Raw genomic sequence first — 20295 nt, 5'->3', positions numbered from 1 at the left:
ATTTGACAGATGAGAGAAGGAGACCGGTTTAATTGGCACTGTCACTGCTCACATTTATGAGGAGGTATCGGTGCTGGAACAGGGTGTCAACAAAGTAGTCAACATTGATTTTTGTTTCGGAGAGCCGCCTGTAGCGAAGCAGCTTGCCTCCTTGACACCATATGAGCCTGAGCCCCGGAAGGGCTGAGATGTGCCTGTGTCCTCAAGCATACAGAAAGCATGTGGTTTGGTCGGATGCACCTGTTCTCACGGACAGACAGCTCCTTGTTCTCTCACTCTGGCAGCATGGATGTGGTGCGTAAAACACCAAGACAATGTTAGAGCCTTCTTGGGATGCTGTGGGTCATAGCCTAAAATAAGAAACAGGTCCTCTGGACCAAGTCTGCCAGTGCTACAGCTAAATGGAACATTTTGGCCGATCACAAGCAAGCTCTGGCTGCGTGTTTGTGTCTTCTGCTTGTCTTGGAAGACAGTGGAGCGAGTTAGCATCTGCGTGGGCATTGTCACCTAGAACGGGTCCAGGCCAGCTGTCTCTGCTGATGGTGTAGGAATCCAGCCCTGAGCAGCGACTGCTCTGAATGTCACACTGCTTTGCTGAACTTTGCTGCTGCTGCAGTGCTTTACAAAGCAGCCTGGTCTGGCTGTGGCTGCTACCTTGTAAAATGAGCATGCCTAGTTGAATTCCAAGTGTTGTTCTTGTCTGTGGATAGAGGAGGGTAGATTATTTAAGTCAGTGCTACATTAACTGGATGGAATTTTAGCTTATAGCTCTGTAGTTACATACATCATCATGTGCTTTGCCTCAAAGAGACATAGCAATCACCAAACGTGAGGCTGCTGGATTTTGAGAGTGAGAAGAAGTAGGGTTTGAGTTGCAGACAGATTCCTGGGGTCAGAGCACCTCTGTGCTCTTTTTGGAGAAAGGAATTTACAGGAGAGATCCTGTCTGGGACTCAGAAGTGCTCCAAAGCTGCTCTACAGAATGTGTTCATGCTTTGCTGGGCCTGCCAGCAGTGCTTGAGGGCTGGCCAGAGATGTCACTTGTGGGGACTGTCATGTTAACATAAGTGACAGTCCCTTCCTTGATGAAACAATTGAAGCAAAAACTGCAGGAAGGGAACCTTGGAAAGATTTCCTTCCCTTTTGCTATATATAACACAGTCTCCTTTGTATGTAAGTAACAAAACACAGCATCCAGTAATGTCTGCTTGCTTGGAAACAAAAGTTAGATGGAAGACAGCCTTGTGCTTCAGCTTGAGGAATCCCCAGTGATGGACTTGCATTGTTCTGGAGCCAAAGCAGAGCTGCTCAGGTCTCATTTGCTGCTGCTTTGCAGGCTGGAGAGCCAGCACCATCCTGGGGAATCTGTCCCCTCTCCCGAGGGGCTGAGCAGCAACAGCTCGTGCTGTTTTCACATTGAGTCACTTAACACGAAAGCAGTTGTGATGGTTTCAGAGTTTAACAGTGAGCGTGCTGGTGCAGCCACCTGGGGGGTTTCCCTGGTGTTCTTCCCCATGCTCTAAGCTATTTTAGCTGGACATGACCGTTTCTGCTCTCTGACCTCAGTGCAGGGTGAGTGCGAGGCTTTCTGCTGTTACTTCCACTTCTGGAACATGGGCTGGCTGCGTTCCTGCTGCTGAGGCACAGGCTGGGAGACCGAATCCAGTCCTCTGCTTCGTCTGTGCTGCTGCTGCACGAGGTGGGAGCTGGGTAAGGCTGAGGCTGGTGCTGGATGTGTCCAAGGCATCTCTGAACCTCAGCCCTCCACCTGTAAAATAGCAAAAACCTTCACAGCATGTGGGTACTGAAGCCTCTCTCAGCATTAGCGTGTGCAAACCATAACGCAGCAATCCTTTCAATCTCCAGAAATTTAGTGTCATAAATTCAGCCTGCCAAGGATTCGGTACTTCTCCTGCGTTGTCAGTCTGCTCAAGTTTCAGTTATTTTCTGTTCCTTCGGGCTTGAAAAGCTGGCTTGAGGCATTAAATAAAATCTTTAAAATATTGAAATCCCTGTCTTCAACGTCCTGCATATAAATTGCACCTGAGAGCAACATCCCACAGGGAGTTTGGCTTGTGAGAAATGGAAGCCGTCACAGTAAACCTGCTCGAGTGAGATGGGAGGCTCCCAGCCCCTGTGGTCATCTTCATCTTGGGGTGGTTATTGGATCTGATCAGTGCTGCACAGGGAGTGCTTTTCTTAGGGAGAGAAAACTTCGTGTGGTAGAAAACAGGAAGATGTTTTTAAAAGGAAAAAAAAAAAAAAAAGAAAAAAAGAGGAGAAACCAGGGCAAATGCAGTCTTTTTTTCCTTCACCTGTGTCCAAAAAAGTGGAGAAGAGCGGAATGCCTGGCATGGCCTCGTGATTTGGATGCCTGCTTGGAGGCTCTCCGGGTGCAGCCTCCAGGAGAAATCTCACTCAGTGGCAGGGACTGAGTCTGACGGAGCCCTGTGCCACTGTATGCCGGTGGTAGCTGGGTCACTAGTCCATGGTGCTGCTCAGTAATAAGGTCAGTGTTGTCTGACATGGGAGAGAAGGGTTTGGACGAGGATACCTCATACCTAGGGGTTCTGAGCTACCTCCACGCCTCCTGGATACTCTGCAGTGCGCTGCTCTCCCCCAGCATCCTGTTTTCACTACAACGTCCAACCTAAGAAGTCTTCCAGCTAACGCTTCATCACAACTAATACATTTCTGCCAAAAGACTGTTTCACCAAATCTACATATTTTTTTTCCAGCAAGAAATCGTTTCATCAGCAAGCTCCTGACCAGCTCCAGCTGTGATTGCTCAGCTCTGAGATCTGAGGCACACCAGGAGCTGAGCAAATCTGCCCTGCGCCGCCGCGAGCTGCAGCCCCGGGCTGCTTTCTGAAGAGCAGCAGCAGGATGCTGTGGTCACTGCGGGATCCTCTGGACATCTGTCAGGAAATGCTGCAGTGTCACGTTGGGGGGGGGAGCGGGGGGAGCCCTTTGAAATTGTTGAAGTGGAGCTGATGGCAACGTGCACTCACGGGGCCTCTCCGCACAGGCTGTGCTTCCTGCGTGGCGGTGCCAAGCACACAAAGTGCTTGCAGAAGGATCAGATCCTTGCTGCTCATCTCTTCGGTGTGGGTGCAGGTGGTCAGGGAGCTCTTCTGCAGCGGGCCATTCCCTGTTTGTCATTGCTTTCAGGCTTTTCAGGTAGCGAAATAACACTGAAGTGAGAAACCCGTCATTAGTTATGCCCCAGTACTGAGGGCTCTTTAGGTGGAGCTCTTATCAGCTGGTGATCTTGTTTCTGTTTGAGGTCAGAGGCGTGTGCTTTCTAGTTCTTTGCTTCCTAATGTCATTGCGGATAAGCCCACATCTTCAAAAATAGTCTTTGATCATGAACCTGTCATCTTTGTACATGCAGCCATCTGTACCCAGAACCGCGCTGGTTTGTGAAAGCAAACAGCTTTTTGCACCTGCACATCTGTGAGCTTGCTTCCTTCTCCCGAGCAGCATGATTTGTGAGCAGCTTTCCAGGCCCCTAGGAGATGCGGCTGATGGCAATGCTAATGGAGGAGTGGTGGAAAGTGGAAATCCTGAGCTCCTTCGCCCACTGAAGAGTTGAGGGTGTCTCCAGGCTCCTTGCTTGCAGGATGCATGGAGCTGAGGCTTGGCAAGCGCAGATTCAGCTCCTGGCTGAGCCTCAGGCATGGGCCATGGAGCAGAATTGCTCATCCTTCCTCTTCTGCTTTGGTTTCTCCATCTGAAACAGAGCAATTCTTTCAAAGGTCACTGAAGATACAGTAGGACAGAGTACTTGGTGTCTGTGAAATGCTCACCTGCTGGCACCTTACAGCCTGTTTTATTTTGAAGTCACATCTGCCTCTGGAGGACAAGACAGTTTAGCTCCGAGGGTTTCTGCTCAGCAGCAGCAGGGCTCTGTAGGAAAGCTCACCGCACCCATCCTGTACCCGAGCAGTGGTAGCTGCCTCTGGGGCACGGATGGACAGGGGAAGAAGAGGGCTGTGCAGAGTGGTCCCAGCTTGCTGGGTGAATAGGTAAGGACACATGGTAAGACAAGGATTGTCTTGCTGGCAAAGGGAAAGAAGCATTACACACGTGTACAACTGCTCTTTGCTCTTGCCAGCGAGTGTGGCAGAGCCTACGTGGTGTTCCAGCTGTGCTCACCAACAGGAACACACACACACACACACACTTACTTGTGCTGTTTTAAAAGCACCCAGGCAAGATTGTGGAGAAATACTCAGGCGAGAGCTGTTCCTGCGTGGTTAACTGGGCAAAGGAGGAAGAGGCACGAGCTGTGAGGAAGCGGCTGAGGTCTGCCAGCTCCCCAAGAGGAACTCTGTGAAAGCAGGGAAGCTGTGCAGCCGGGCTCCACCAGTGCAAAGTTCATGCAGATGGACAGAGTTAAACCAGACAAACACAGCCACGTCCAGGATGGCGACTCCAACATTGTTATTCCCTGCCTCACCTCCCTTCCTCTCACCTGCTCGTTCCCACCCTTTCACACGCACTGCTGTGAGTCCCAGAGGGAGCAGAGCCTCGTTTCCCCTCCAGAAGGCATCAGCACAAGCTCTCAGCTCCCTTTCATCTTGCCCTGGCCATGTGCAGAGAAGAATGCGACCTTGCTCCTGGAGGATTTCCTGCACGCTGTCTGGGGCGCAGCTCCGATTTCTCTCGGAGACTCCAGATGCTACAAAGGGCTCCTCCTTTCCCTCCTGAAGCCGTATGACATTCAGGGACCTGTCAAGCCAAATTTAAGGGTCCTCCTTTCTCCCTAATTGCAAACAAATGAAATACCTGTTGTAATGCCAGCAGCTTGAGAGCCTGTGTTCAACAGAGGGGCTGTTCTGAAACCTGAGATAGCTGCTGTTGCTTCACGTGGAGTTATTTTCCATTCCCTTTTCCTAAAGCTTAAGACAAATAAGCTTTGGTCTGGCAGCATGTCTCCTGTGGATTGAAGTTACTGGGGAAGTTCTTGGCCACTTCTCTTGGGAACGTTTTTTTGGGGTTGGATTCAATAAGGCATATCATATGAATGAGAGTTTGAGGGAATTTGGCTTCAGCCTGCCAGGGTTTCATGTTTTGATACAGGTGGAGAGGACAGGGCAGCTGGTTTTGTAAGCAGTCTGTTGTTGTGATGGCTGAAGGAATGCTTCAATGGCAAAGCTGCTGGAAAATAGTGAAAAAGGGCAGAAAAATGTCCTGTGGGTCTGAGCTATTCTTGCGTGCTTCCTTTTTTCCCCTTCAGCTACCGAGTGCTGCAGCAAGGTAAATTAATTTCCAGCGTTGTCTTTCTCCTTTTCACTGACACACAGATACCTTGCAGCACTACGTGTTCCCTATTAAAGCAAACGAGACAGCAAAACCTGCAGGCATTTCTCTGGGGGTGGTGCTCCGGTTCTCTTGGTGGCAAGAAAACAAACAGGCTAGGTCTGAAAAGACCTCTTCAGGTGGCAGCAGGCTGGGGGCACAGCTGGAAGACAGAGCAGCCCCTGCCCTGCTCGGGCTGGCGGCCGGGCACCTCCTGCCTGGCTCTGGATTCCTCTCGGCAGGACTTCCGTGGGACGGGGAAGCCGAATTGGCTGCGGTGTGCGCAGTGCTGTCCCAAGTGTTTGAGTAATGGGGTGTTAGGAATGCTTTTATTTCATTTTAAATCCGGTTAATTGCTCCAGACTAAGTTACTGCCTGCAGAACCGCAAGCAGGGGAGCTATTGGTCCTCCCTGAGCCCTATGAGGAGGTGATAGGAGTTTGTTTTACCCATGGGGGGACGTTTTGGGATTCTTCAGCCCAAATCTAGCATTTGGTTGTTTTAGGTCAAAGGATCAGGGCGATTCAGTCCTTGGTTTTAGAGCCTGTCCTTCAATTGCACTCTCAGGCTCACAGAATGATTCAGCTTGGAGGGGTCCTCAGGAGGTCTTAAAGCAGGGCCAGCCTTGGGATCCCACCAGGGTGCTCAGGACAACTTCCAGTTGGGTCTTGAAAGCCTCCAGGGATGGAGGTTGCACAGCTGCTGTGAGTACCCCAGAGCTCATCTCTGGTCACCTAAAGAGCCTTCTGCTCTCTTCTGCTGCAGAATGAAGAAGAGGAGATCAAGCTGGAGATAAATATGCTAAAAAAATATTCCCATCATCGGAATATTGCGACCTATTATGGTGCGTTTGTAAAGAAAAGCCCTGCAGGCCAAGATGATCAGCTCTGGGTAAGTGTTCAGCGTTCCTTGTGTCCATCAGATTTCCAGCTCCTTCCTTTAGAGCTCCAGGATACTTGGCCTGGACCCTGTCTAGGTGAAACTCTGAGGCTGTTGTCCTGAGAAGTAACTTATAAAAAAGGAACATCCCTCCTCCCTACACATCTTCCATCCTCCCCTCTGATTTCCTTTGAGAATGAGTGTAAAGTACATTACGATAATTGTGACTTGGGTTGTTGATCATATTTGTTGTTACAGTTTATATTCCCCACAAATTAAATGTTTCTGCCCTTTTTAATAAAGATGAAAGAGAGCTTGACCTCTCATCTCCTCTCCTTTTTCTTGTCACTTTCTACACATTTTTGCAGTTGAAAAATAAAAAAGCAAACAGTGGAATTGGCAATGAAGCAAAGAAAAATGAACCATTTATTTGTTTATTTCTGTAAGATTTTTGGAGATCTGCAGCAAAATGAGAAATTCTAAATTTTGAAAAAAGTCCCGCATTTGTCAGTGCTCTTTTTACTCCTTTTTTTTTTTTTCTGATTTATGTTTTTTCTAGAATGAAAAGAATTCCCTGTAACCTGTAGTAAAAGAGGAGCACTCCTGAGTTATATATATATATATTTATTTATTTTTCAGTAATGTTCTTTGCTCAGGAAATGAGATTCTACATTGTTTGGCACCCAGGAAGGTGGCATGTAATTCACAACACCTTGTTGATGGGGGCAGTGGGTGTCACACATGGTATCTGTACCAGTGCCCTGCCAGTGCTGTGGTAAGGGTGCATTGCATTTGTCTCTCTGCAGCTGGTGATGGAGTACTGTGGTGCTGGCTCTGTCACTGATCTGGTGAAGAAGACAAAAGGGAACTGCTTTAAGGAAGACTGGATAGCGTACATCTGCAGAGAGGTTCTCAGGGTGAGTTGTGCCACCGGAGCCTTGTTGGTCATTTGCAACAAAAAGGCCTTTCCCAGCCTTTGGTCACTCATGTAGGGTAGTAATGACCAGTGCTATTTTAAGATTCTGATCCATGGAGCGTGTGGGCTCTGGTTCTTGAGTTCAGAGGAGTCAAGATGTTCATCAGCCCATAGTACCCTCATTAATCCCATTTTCTCTATGAAGAACACATGGGTTATGTTTTTTTTTTTTGTGGCAAATAGCCATCTGCCTGCACATCTTGAGATCTTACTGCTCATTGCTTTGGCTTTTTCATGCTGTGCAAAGTTTTTCTGCTCGGAATTCCTTTACCTGCACACACTCGGGGGCCTTATTCCCACGCTATTAAAAGCAATGTTGGCTAGATAGCATTCCAGAATCTTAAAGGTGGTCCTGCTGGGGCGGTACTCCCCAAGATAATTCTTGCAACTGTATTTCATTCTGTGTCAGCTTACGGCTACTTCTTGTTCCTGGAAAGTATAGAGGATAAAACAGTTCCTAAATGTTACCTAATGAACTAGCCTGGCAAATAAATAAATAAATAAAATGTTGGAATCTGTCATTCTAAATTCAAAACCCATCACAGAGCTACTGATCCATCTTCCTTCCAATGGAGTTTTACTTCTTTTCCAAATAACAGTACAATAAATGCAAATTCTGGGAGCCAGAATTCAAATAGCCTGCCAAAGTAATGCTTGAACAGGGGCAAATTTTTGCTTCAGAAACAGCAGAATTGGGAAACATGCTCAGTGGAGAACATCAGCCATCTCACCTGGATTTGGCATTAGACTGCACGTTGTAATAACTATAGCTGGAGATTGTGGGGAGAGCTCTTTTGTGGAAAAAAAAAAAAATCCTAATGGTGCGGTTAGGTTGCTGTTCTTCTGTCTGTGTGGCTATAAAGTCTCTCCTAAAGCAGTTGGTGTTAAAACCTCTGGTTTACGCTCTTGCAACTGAAAGCAATAGCAGCATGCTTGCATAAAACAAGCAGCTGGATTGAACGATCTTCATTTGAAAACAGGGAATAACTTGTTGCATCTGGATTGAAAATGCCTCCGTCTGGAAAATTTAGGGGTTGGGAGGAAGCTCTGTTTGAAGGCATGAATATTATATTGCAGAGGCTAAGCATTTGGAGTGAAGTACCCCTTGGCTCACTACAGCGTATTATTTTGGTGTGTTCCATTATGTCTGTGCTATCGTAATGTTACACGGATAACTTGGGAAGGAAGGAGGAGCCAGAATATTGCAAATATTAGCTGAATGAAAACAATGTTTGCCACATTCAAAAATGATCTGAGATGGTATTTTGAACTGTATGTGGCCCGTTTACTGTTGAATGCAGAGTTTTGTTGTTTTGCTGAATGCAGAATAACCCACTGTGGCCAGCCAGCTGCTGTCTCTGTACCTCACAGACAGCGCTCTGCACTGCTTTTCACCTCTTCTGTTTGCTTTTAATGAGTGATATAAAAAGATGTCCCTTGATTCTGAGATAGAAGTAGAAAAATATTGGTAGCTTTCTCTTCACACTTGACTTCAGAGGTGCTCAGCTACTGTCAGGCCTTCTGCTTGCTGCCTTCTCTCCTCGCCAATTGGGGTCTTCATGTTATTAATCTCATGTAAAGGGCTTTCCCATGAATGAATTCTGAGAAGGATAATAGTGTATAAATGCAACAATGCCAAGCTCATGATAATGAGAATAAGGAAAGTCTCTCTTTTTTTTTTTTTTTTAAGGGCTTGGCACATCTTCATGCTCATCATGTCATCCATCGAGATATTAAAGGACAAAATGTTCTTCTCACAGAAAATGCAGAAGTAAAACTGGGTAAGTTTCCTTAAATGTGTGCTAGAAATCTGTTTGTAAAAAATTTACAATTTCCATCTTACCTGGGTTATACGGTGACTGTCATGTAGAAAGAGGTCAAAATGGGATGTATTCTGCAAGAATTGTCACTCACAGCCTATAGGAGAAATACAGCTACTTCTGGGCAGTCAACACAAAACCTGTGTAGCAAGTCACAGCACCACCAGGCCTTCACAGCAGATTCCCGGTGTACAAAACATTCCAGAAAATAAATAAAAAAAAGTTTGGAGAATACATTATTCTAATCTATTTGTCTATGGCAAGTGGTCTTAGAGATTTTCATAAATCTGATGATAGGTGAAATTACTTGTGTGAGGGCTACTACTGAGGATTAGCTCTTACTAATTGTCATCTCTCAAGAATGTCTGAGAGTTTACTCATTTCCTTTTCTAGCTGTGACCTATCAATGCTGACACTTCTAACTTCCTAAGACTAAATTGAACTACATTATCTCTCTGGAAGAGGGGATGTCCTTCATGCTTTTGGAAGGCATCACAGAGGATGCATGGCAGTAATTTAAAGGAGCAGGCTCAAGGAGGACATTTCTTTTATTTGGGATGGTCCTTTATTCTCCATCTCGTTTCCTCATCTGAAAGAAATAACTGTAGAGTTGGAGAAGAAGAATAGACATAGCCTATGAATATGGGGTAGGATGCTTGGCTGGAGCAAGTCAAAATAAGTGTTAAAAAATAAATAAATAAAAGTGTTTCCGGAGAGATTTAGCTCTTAAAGCAGAGAAGCTGGAAAACCAAGAGGTCCTCAGTCCTGTTTAATTCTCCTTCAGTGTAAGCATGATTTGTAAAAATTCATTTCTCATTTCCCATCAATTGCACAGAAGGTACAATGATCCCAAAAGTCAGGTCCAACTTCCTATTGAAAATGGTTTGCTGAACAGGGACATGAAGCAATAGTAGTATAAATTACCATGGTATGCAGATGGTCTGCAGTGAGGAAACATGGGTGAGAAAATCTGCTCCTTGATGGTTGCAATAGGGCTGTCTTTTTCCAGTCATTTCTTTTCCCTGTTTTTTTGTCTTCTCTGCAAATAACACTTAGGTGCTGTGCTCAATGGTTCCAATTAGTGCATCTGAGCAGTTCATTCAAAGAAAAATACAATCACATAATTGTCAGTTGTGTAGGCCTTTCTTCATATCTGAGCCAAACCATTTTGCTATACAGTCCTGATGAAAGTAACATCCTTTCAGTACAAAGAGCACCATGCAACTCTAGCTATAATGAGGATAAGATCAGAATAAACCCATATACTCTCCAGCCTGTTCTAAGCTGTTGTTTGAATGCAGGGAAGGAGTTGTTTAAAATGGTTCAAAACCATTTTATTATTTAGTGATTTTTTATTATGATTTCCAGCTTTCAGAAGTGGCTTTATTAGGCACATCCAAATTTGCCTTGTCCATAGGTACTATTTTTCCTTTCCAATACTAGTTAAAGATCTCAGGTTCTATTCAGTGTATCATCTAGATTAAACATCAGTTATTCTGTAATGTCTTCCTAGACCAGTCCATGTCTGTTGTAACCTGCCCCCCAGATTTAACATGCAGTTTATTGGATCATTCTTTAAAAAGGGCAAGATGCAGTCTAATTTCAATTATTGGACAAGATGTACTGTGAAAACTCAGATTTGATACACATTGTAGCCCAAAGCTTTGGTATCTAAACCATATGAAAGTAATTAAGCACTATGCCACATGGATGCAACCCTTCATTAATTTCTTTACCCCACTTGGATTTTTAGTGGATTTCGGTGTAAGCGCCCAACTGGATAGAACTATTGGGAGAAGAAACACATTTATTGGAACACCGTATTGGATGGCACCTGAAGTCATTGCTTGTGAGGAGAACCCTGACTCTACGTATGATTACAGAGTAAGTGTTACAACTCTGCCTAAGGTAGCAAAACACTCAAGTACTGCACGTGAAAAGTTCAAACTTCCCTCCTTTTAAACCACAATAATATTTAAACTGTACAAATAGAAGTATTTGCAGTATGTGGGTGGTGGCTAATTTTTTAAGAGTGGAGTTTCACTATGAGTATTTTTTGTGAATTGCTCATGAGAGATACACATTCGTGTGCAGTGAACTATTCTGTGCAGTGAGATACTGATATATGGAGGTTGCAGGTCAGGATGGGAAAGAAAGGAAAAGGTAAATTTGAGAGAAAGGCTTGAGAAACAGTGTATTGAGTGTAGTGGTAATATGACAAGGTATTGCTCTTCTCTGTACCTCTCAGCCTGGAGCCTCCCAGCTCCAAGCCCTTAATCATCTTTGTGGCCCACTGCTGCACCTACCCCACTATGCTTCATACTGGGGAGCCCAGACTTGGTCACAGCCCTCCAGATACTGCCTCGCCAGCGCTGAGCAGGTGGGAATTGTCACCTCTCCTCACCCACTGGCAGCTCTCATCCTAGCTGATTCTTCACAACCAATCTCTCAAGCAGAAAAGGCTGAGTGAATACATGGGCCTTACCTGTTCTTGTCATATGCACTGGTTTACATGGTCCCTGCCGTCATTTTTGCTCCTGTACAAGCACATACTGATACCCTCTTCATTGATGTCAAAGAAACAAAAATTTGTTTTATCTTTTGAGATGAGCTGCGTGCTATGCATTTTGGATACCAGCAACAGCTATCAAACACTTTTTCTAGTTCTCCTTCCAACTATTATAATGTACCAGTGCTGTTCTGAAGAGACTTACAAATCTTATCCTTTGTCCCTTGGCCTGTTTCCAGCAGTGTTGTTATTTGCATGTCTACACTTGCCCTGCAGGATGTTTACCAGGAAAGGCTTTCTCAGCAGCCCTTGCCTCTGGTGACTTTCTTGCTCCAGGTGTTCTCCTGGTTGCCACTTTGCACCTCTCATTCTAACTGTGGCTTCAGAAATTCTACTAGAAGAGCCTGTTAGTACCTCCACTTTCTCTTGTTTCAGAGGCTATGATTCTTGTTGAGATCTTCAGTGCTGCACTGGCAGCGTGAAGTCACATTGTGTGAGTGGAAGTCATGACCAAAGAACGTCCTTGGTTTTATTTTTCATACCATGTAAATCTCATCCTGAAACCTCAATAAATGAATCTCTTGTCTTTGTTTCCTGTCACCAGTTGATTTTCTTTACACACCCCTACTTCTTGAGGTTTCTTTGCCTTCAATAATAAACAAAGTTCATCTGCTTGCCTTTGTGTCTACCTCGGAATAGATTCTGCAGATGGTTGTTTAAAACTGGTCAGTGGAGGGGTTTGGATGCATTACACAGACGGTGCTATGACTCAGAAGGTGGCACAGGGCCGGTCTTTCCTGCAGAGATTTATGGCTGATCTGAGGAAAGTAGAAGGAAGCCATTCTGTGGCGTCTGTAACTTCTTGTTGGTCCAGCTCTGTTGAAAATTTGACAGAAATGATAACAAATGAGTGAAAATATGTATACATCAATACATCTATTATCACACAGGCCTTTACAGACACTGGTATCATTTTCCCTTTTACCTGTCTGCTTCTCAAACCTTGAAACATGAAACCAAATCTTTTTTTAGCTTGGTTGTTTCTCCCATTCTCCCTAGAGCCTGCAATACTGCCTCTAGAAGATTTTTCTAATTTTCAGTCATTTATTTAACAACAAATCAGGGTCCCACCAGTTTTTTTCTCAGATCCTTCTACAAACTATAACACGAACTGGTTTGCATAAAGCAGCTCAGAGCAGCTGGACTGAGAAGGCTCTGTTGGTAAAGGCAAATTTAGTTAGGTTGCCGGGTTGGGTCTGAGCTGCCATTCACGTAATGGCATATTGCGGCTGATCTTCGAAGGTTTGTCTTCTGTTGCTCCCTGTTAAAAGATAATTTGAGAGAACCCCCCGCAAGTTTGTTTTGTCACATGCCTCTCATCTGACTACGTTTAGACACAAAAAATAGTAAAATAATCTATGTGATCAATCAGGTGGAAGCCTGTGAAGTTTTTAGAGGCTCTGGTTGTGTTCCCAGTTTACCTTCTATGGTCAAAACCTGGCCTTTAGCATCCAGATAAGCTGACAAAGGAAACTCTAGTCTAAATTAACTGAGCTGAACATACACTACAGCATAAATCTGACTGTGACTAAACCTCCTTTTGTGTGCCCAAAAACATGTGACTGGAGACTTTGTAGACAGAAAAAGTCAGACCCCAGGGCCTGGCTGTAATTTTTGTTCTATCAGTGCAGAAACTCAGCAATGACTATTGATACAAGCATTAAGACCAATAATTTTTTTGGCACTGTTGTGTCTCACTGCCTCGTGACAGCAGCTAAGAGACTTAAAATACGTATTTAAATGGTGCCTGGTGTATTCTGGCTCTTCTGGTTAGTTTTTTTTGAATGCAAAAGGTTTGCATTTTGGGGCTGGCTGCTTAAATGATGAATCAGCTACTCAGAGCTGCACGGGAAGTAGGAAGCTTCTGGATATTAGCACGTTTCCTAAAAGCTCAGGAGGGAATGGGAGGGAGCAGAAGGTATGTCACAGTTGCATTAACATGACCTGGTCTGAGAGAATTCTAGGGAAACTGTAAAAAACAACAAAAGAAAAAAAAAAAGGCGTGAGTGCTTCAAGTTGCAACATGCAATGTTTCTTTTCCTACAGAGTGACCTCTGGTCTCTGGGAATCACTGCTATTGAAATGGCTGAAGGAGCTCCTCGTAAGTGATTTGGTATGGGGAAAGGGGGCTCTATGCTTTGTGAATATGTTCTGCGTTAACATAACTCATGGTTCTGGGTGAATTTTTACAAATAATCTGTGATTTTTTTCTCATTTGGGTTATTTTGCTCTCTTTTTCCCCTAAGTCCCTGGTTTCATTCCTTGCCTTCACTTGCTAGGGAAACACAACATTTTTCTTAGAGCTTTTATGAGCATTACTTCCCTTATTGCCTGTGGATACAGCTAAGCAGAAGTGACGGACATGCTACGTTGATGAGTGGTTTTGGTTTTAGGTCACTATTGGAAAAAAAAAATGGCAGTGGACAAAGCTAGGCTTAAAGGTTTTTTGCTCAGGGCCTGACCTGATTTCTCCCTGGTTTTGGGGGAGAATACTGTATTAGCTCATACCGTGGCTTCAGTCCATGACCCCCTGCAGCATGAGTGTGCAGGGAGACCCTCGCTGTCCCTGGCTATCCCACTCACTCCTCCGGTTAGTGTCTCATAGCCGTCAAGCAGGAATTGGCAGCTGCATGGTGGACACAAGGACCTCGTCCATCTTCTGTTTCCATGGAGGACCCCTTGTTTCACCCTTGCACCCACGGAGCAGCTGTGATGCGAGGGTGTTTCTGGTGACTGCTGAGAGCACAGGAGATGAACTAGATTATACTCTGGCCTGAGCTTGAGAGCACGTAGGCTGTGTTTTAAAAACACTCTTGGCTGTTTTCCTGTCAGACTTGGTTTTTAGCAGCGCTCAGGAGCCAGCTGGAGCTCAGGAGTGCTTTCAGACACAGTGCTCCCGCCTAGCTGAAGCTTAGTCCCGAGACGTGAGTCCGCAGGGAGTCTCCTTGGAGAGAGCCTTTATAGCTTCACATGCTAATTCCTCATTCCACTTGTATTTTATGTTTTCACTAGTTTTGGCAGGGCATTGTAATAGATTATATTCTGTTGCATTGTGTTGTTTTTTTTTACTTGTGCTACAACAGATTCTGGGACCCATAGCTAGAAACGAGACTTCTGCCTGCCGTCCCCACTGTACCACAAGCTACTGAAAATACAAAGCAAAAAGACAAAAAGACTACCCAGATGTGAGAAACAATGGCAGGCAGCTACAGGCAAAGAAAACAGAAGGCAGTAAAGGCTTCACCAGACCACAGCCTTCTCACTTTTACTAGTTCTGTAATGCTGTAAATCTATTCATTTTAAGAGAATCGCTGCTGAACACCTGCATATCATGAGAAAGCAGCCTCCGTATAGATCCTATCAATAGTCATTGAGCAGCTCTGCTGTGTGAAGGAAAACCTCTGACCCTCGATATTTCTCCGTGACGGATGGGGGCATGTTCATAATTCCAGACAAAATGTCTGGGGTATAGGAGAGATGATGGTATTCACTTTTTTCAAAGTTCTTTGTAGTTTTAACTTTCCACAACAGTAACACTAAACAGAAGTACATTGGGCTGGAGAGAAACCAGCATCTGAATGCATGGGGAGGATTTCTTACAGATTGTCTATTAACGGTGCTCATGCTCCCAAAACACAGAATAGATGAAATATGTGCTCAGCCATTACACTCTGCTCAAGTGACACAGTTTATGGGCTGTCTGGTTCGCATCAGGTTTTCTTCATCCTACTTTTTTCTCTTATGTCATGAGCAATATATCTTAGCTTATCATTTATCTGAACCATAAAAAAAATATTTAACTTCTGTTTATGCAAAAGCACCCATTTGGTATATTAGAGATGGGAGCTTTTTTAATGTCCTTCTGAAGCCTTATATATATAAAAAAAGTGAAGAAAGCTGCAATCATTGTTGCTATTGTTGAGGTTTCTTTCAAATAAACCTCAGTTATCTGGCAATAATAATGTATTGTTGTGAAAGCTTTCTTTGTACTCTGAGACTTCATTTCTTGTCTGTAGCGTGAATTTCACTGACTGATGGCAAGGTTCTGTGACGGGTGCTGTGCTGGGAGAAGCAAGTGGGGTCTGCCTGGGTGGTGGTGGTTGGCTGTGGTTGGGATGGGGGGGGACATGTGCCCTTAACTGTGTGATCTCCTTTGCAGCCCTGTGTGACATGCACCCCATGAGAGCGCTCTTCCTCATCCCACGGAACCCACCCCCAAAGCTGAAATCCAGAAAATGGTAAGGAGATATGTGCAAACTGTATCTTTGCAGCATTGGACTTGGGAGGATTTTGAGTTCTCTTGTCCAGAGACTGTGACCTTGTCAGATCCTGCAATGATTTGTTAGGTCTTTCCTTCACATCTGTGGTCTTTCCTCCACTGTAGTGCTGGGGAAAGCCACAGGTGCAGATGTAGTTTACCTTTGGGAAGCAGCCCCTTTATTTTGAACTCTGGTTAAGCTACAGCAGTCATCCCAGTCACTAAAGATTGGGGCATGGGTGGCTGGAATTTCGGTTCAGATAGGCTGTTTGGGTTGGTATTTTGTCAGACAATTGCATGAACATTGTGGGACTAGTGGCAGTCCTTGTGGCTTACAGAGAATTTGTCATATAAATGAAGTTTATAAAGAAAATCCTCTCCATATCAAAAGGATAAGTACATTTTTTTTTAAAGCTGTGTTGGCCAGATAGTGGCTTTGTTGATACTGATGTAAATTCAGGATAACTCCACTGAGAGAGCAGTCTGGGATGGAGTTCCCTCCTCGCTCATCCTCAGCGCTGGGCTGATGGCAGAACTCCAGTTCTGTTTCACAGTCCCAGTGCAAAAGGAAGCCTTGCCAATTTAGTGCTTTCCATCACTCTGTGGTAGTGTTTGGCACACACTGAAAAGGCTTATTACTTTACCCTGCTATTCTGTGTTTTTCAGGTCAAAAAAATTCCTTAACTTTGTTGAAAGCTGCCTTGTAAAAAATTATTTGCATCGTCCATCCACCGAAACCTTGCTTAAGCACTCCTTTATCCGAGACATGCAGAATGAACGGCAAGTGCGCATCATGCTGAAAGACCACCTGGATAGGACCAGGAAGAAAAAAGGAGAAAGAGGTAATGTGGCAAAAAAACAAAATAAAAGGCGTTGCAGATAGTAGGGTCCTCTTCTGATTTTTGGCAGCAGAGTACAAGGCAGGTGCACCTGAAATACTGGTACCACAAAAGGTGTGAGAAAGCTTAGTTCCTGATAGCAGTGGGACCGTTTGGAGAATCTCTTTGCCAAAGCCCAGACTCTTAATGGTGTTTAAGTCTGAAGTCTTTGGGTTCTGTCTGACACTGATTCATGGCATGCAACCCAAGTGTTACTGTGACCAAAGAGTCTAAGTAACATCTAGGCCTCTGCTTTCTGGAGTATCTAATCTGTACTGCGTGAGCCTTCCCTAGTTTTTCAGTTCATCTGTTAGTTCCTGATCCATTTAATTTACTGTTTGCATCTCATTATAAGTATAGCTTGCGACTTCTTTGGGGTCAGAAGTGCTCTCTAAAGAGCATTTTGCACTGGAGTGCACAGAAGTCCTTGAGAAGGCCTCTAAGATCCAGTCACACACACAGGTATAGTCCTCTACTGCCCAGGATGCATGAAGGAAAAAGAGAGAAGCTGAGGTGGTTCCAAATGCTAGCCTTGTTAGTCAGAGCAAAACCTGGAAGAAGCAGTGTTGAACTGGCATGTTGACATGCCACGTAGAGAGCCATAGCCTGCCACCCCATGATTTCCCCTGCCCTCTCTCCCCTCCTTCTCTTGTATATTTTATAATGGCAGGTGTACTGTGAAGATGAGTGGCTATGAGGGCAAACTGTGTTAAGTTGTAAAATGACTTACAAACTCTTGAGTATTGATTTGATGAGAATATTTGTGCCTAAATTGGAATTGCTGTTGCAGTGTAAATTTATTGACTCCAATAGTCAACATAAATTCTACCACCTCTTTCAGCCATGGATCTCAAAGCACAGTTGAACGCAAAGACAGCCAGTTAAAGGTTTTCACAAAACACATGAGGGGGTAAAGATGTGGTGATAACAGTCAGATGTTGACAGATAGTTTTATTTAGACCTGGAAGGTGTTATTTTTTTATCAGAGCTCCCCTGAAAGGGAGAACAGTGTGAAACTGACAGACTATACACTTCAAATTAGTGATGTCAAAAAAAGTTAGGTCCTACTTTGGTCCTGCTCTGTACTGTTGGCTGTATGGCATGCTAATTTGGAATTCTCCCTTAAAAGATGCCTCCGTGATATTCTTGAAGAAAACTTTAAAAATATGGGCCACCTTCTCCTGAATGGCTGTGTTAAAACCAGCATTGCATGATTATCCCTGGTTCTCTTATTTTAATTATTCATTTTAGTACAAAAGGAAACACATTTACTGAAGGCCTCAGCTTAGCCTTGCAGAAGGCATACGATAGCAGAGAAGGGCAGCATAAGTCTTTTATGCCCTATCTGGATTTATTTCTGAAATAACCCCACTGCTAATGTTGTTATGGGGTTGGATATCTCTGTGGGCTTAGCATAGCGTATCGCAGGTTGTGGAAACAGGTTAGTTTTGCAAAACCAGTGTAGCCCGTCAAGGGAAAAAGTAGAAGCCTGTAAAGAGGCTGCCCACTGACCTGTGGTCTGAACTAGGCTTTGAGTCACATACCTGGATTTCTTCTGCTGCATCCCCTCAGCCTCCTAGAGCATGCAGCCTGAGGCTTTTACATTCCTGGTGAGCTGCATGTAGTTCAGATTGAGCACTCAGAAGGAAAGTTTGAGATAACATCTTAAATAACGTCATCCTCCACTGGCATTTATTGTTCTCTCTCTTTTTTTTTTTTTTTTTTTTTTTTTAATAGAAGAAACAGACTATGATTACAGTGGAAGTGAGGAGGAAGATGATGAGCTGAATGAAGATGAAGGAGAACCAAGGTTAATTTTATGACATGAATATAAAATTTGATTGGCCAAGCTGTTCTTGTTGAAGACAGCTCTCCTCAGACAGATTGACTTCCTTAACTTCCTCTAAATCCCTTATCTCCTGTATCCCCTCTGGCAGCTTTAACTGTTTTCTAGCTATCGAATACAAATTCCGAGTGTAAGATATCTGTAATAAGCTGCTGCTTTGTTCCCCAGCAATAGGGAGGAAAATCTCAAATGAAGGAGCCAATAATCAGCTTCAGGCTGCCTTGTAGCACAGTAAATGCAGATGCATAGCTAATATGGCAGAGATTTATTGAAACATTTTCATTTGCTAACACAGGACAATGAGCAATTCCCAATACACCTCGAATTCTCTCTGCTTTAATGTTATGTTTAGTCATAGAGCAACTTGCCTTTTGTTTCAGCTCCATAGTTAATCTCCCAGGGGAGTCAACTCTCCGTCGTGAGTTTCTGAGGCTGCAACAGGAAAACAAAAACCGTTCTGACCCTCATCGCCAGCAGCAGCAGCTGAAGGACCAGGAGAAATACAAGAAGCAGCTGCTGACAGAGCGGCAGAAGCGCATTGAGCAGCAGAAGGAGCAGAGGAGGAGGCTGGAGGATGTAAGGACTGGCTTGTATTGTTCCACATCCCATCACAAATAAAAAACGTGCCTTTGGAGAATAGTCTTTGAAAGGCAAGAAAGCTGTGTTAAATTGTCAGCACAACCCATCTTGTAGTCTTTAACCTTGGGAGAACTGTCACTTCTGAACACAATGATATTAAATGATTTTAAGAGGGCTCTGTCCTTTTCTTGCTGACAACCTGCCCTGAGCTTTGGGAGTAGCAGGCACAGGGCGTTTGCTTGAGTCTGGTGGTGGAAGCCCATGCAGATGGGCTAAGAGGTCCTGGTATCTTTCTCACATGCATTGCCCAGTTCTGAGTCTGTCTTCCTGATCCAGGGTACTGCCCTTGCTTCTTTTTAAGATGTTACAAGTTAGCTGCCTTTTCAGCTGTCTGTCGCACTGTGATGTTGCAGGATTGCTAATTAACCAACGTGTCTCTTCTCAGGAGCATCTGATGAAATTCAAGCATTGTGCAAACAACCCCAAACTGGCAAAGCATAGTGCTGTTCCAGCAAAACTGGGGGACTCTGGAAAAAACCTTTGTTCTCAAAATGACAGGAAGACATTTGTCATTAGATTAGCTGCCAGCCACCACAGAGAGCTTGCATGCCTGCTTTAAATGAGTGGCAAATCTGCCCTTGGCTGCCAAAAGGGCAAAGGTTTCACTTCAAGTTTGATAGTCATTGCAGTGGTAATTTGTGGCTGTCTGCTCCTGCTGGGCTGTGTGTCAGGTATCCCCTATTACTGACTGCACATCAGGAAACAGGCCTTGTGATTAATGAATACTGGCATAAATAATTGGCAGGTACAAAAGGAAAACAAAACAACCAATGTTATTCCCTGGCTTTCTTCCAGCATCAGAGGCGAGAGCAAGAGCTCCGAAGGCAGCAGGAGTGTGAGCAGAGGTGGCCAGAGGCTAAGGATGTTCAGAAGAAAGAGGAGAGGTGTAAGGAAGACAAAAGAGCTATGGAAGATGATGAACGGTTCATAGTAGACGGGCAGAGGAAATCAGAAAAGAAGCAGGTATGAAAGGGGGGTTTACTGGCAGCAATTCACAGCTCCCTGTTCCTGTAGTTGGTGTCTTTCTCAGTTCCCTTGAGGGTGTTGCCATCCTCTGAGTCACAGACCAGAGAGGGACTTTTTAAATGTATTTACTGCCTCTTGGTCTCACATGCAACCTTCTGTGG

At 44.6% G+C, this 20295-nt stretch overlaps 1 protein-coding gene across 3 annotated transcripts in view; it reads left to right on the top strand.

Moving 5' to 3' along the window:
* NRK (Nik related kinase) overlaps nt 1-20295 on the top strand; it is a 91807-nt gene that overhangs the window by 27093 nt on the left and 44419 nt on the right. For 2 of the 3 annotated variants that reach the window (XM_035326546.1, XM_035326547.1), the window contains exons 4-13: nt 6069-6194; nt 6989-7099; nt 8849-8939; nt 10732-10862; nt 13594-13648; nt 15707-15785; nt 16472-16647; nt 18421-18493; nt 18910-19105; nt 19964-20131. In XM_035326546.1, coding sequence (XP_035182437.1) covers nt 6069-6194; nt 6989-7099; nt 8849-8939; nt 10732-10862; nt 13594-13648; nt 15707-15785; nt 16472-16647; nt 18421-18493; nt 18910-19105; nt 19964-20131 — 1206 coding nt within the window. Of the gene's footprint in view, nt 1-5242; nt 5255-5557; nt 5568-6057; nt 6195-6988; nt 7100-8848; nt 8940-10731; nt 10863-13593; nt 13649-15706; nt 15786-16471; nt 16648-18420; nt 18494-18909; nt 19106-19963; nt 20132-20295 lie in introns of all 3 variants that reach the window. The other variant, XM_035326545.1, reaches the window with a different exon arrangement.

This window comes from Oxyura jamaicensis, chromosome 4 (genome assembly GCF_011077185.1).
Source record: "Oxyura jamaicensis isolate SHBP4307 breed ruddy duck chromosome 4, BPBGC_Ojam_1.0, whole genome shotgun sequence".
NCBI classification, from domain to species: Eukaryota; Metazoa; Chordata; class Aves; order Anseriformes; family Anatidae; genus Oxyura; species Oxyura jamaicensis.
The sequence above is the reverse complement of the archived record's forward strand: the minus strand, read 5'-3'. Positions and strand labels throughout refer to the sequence as shown.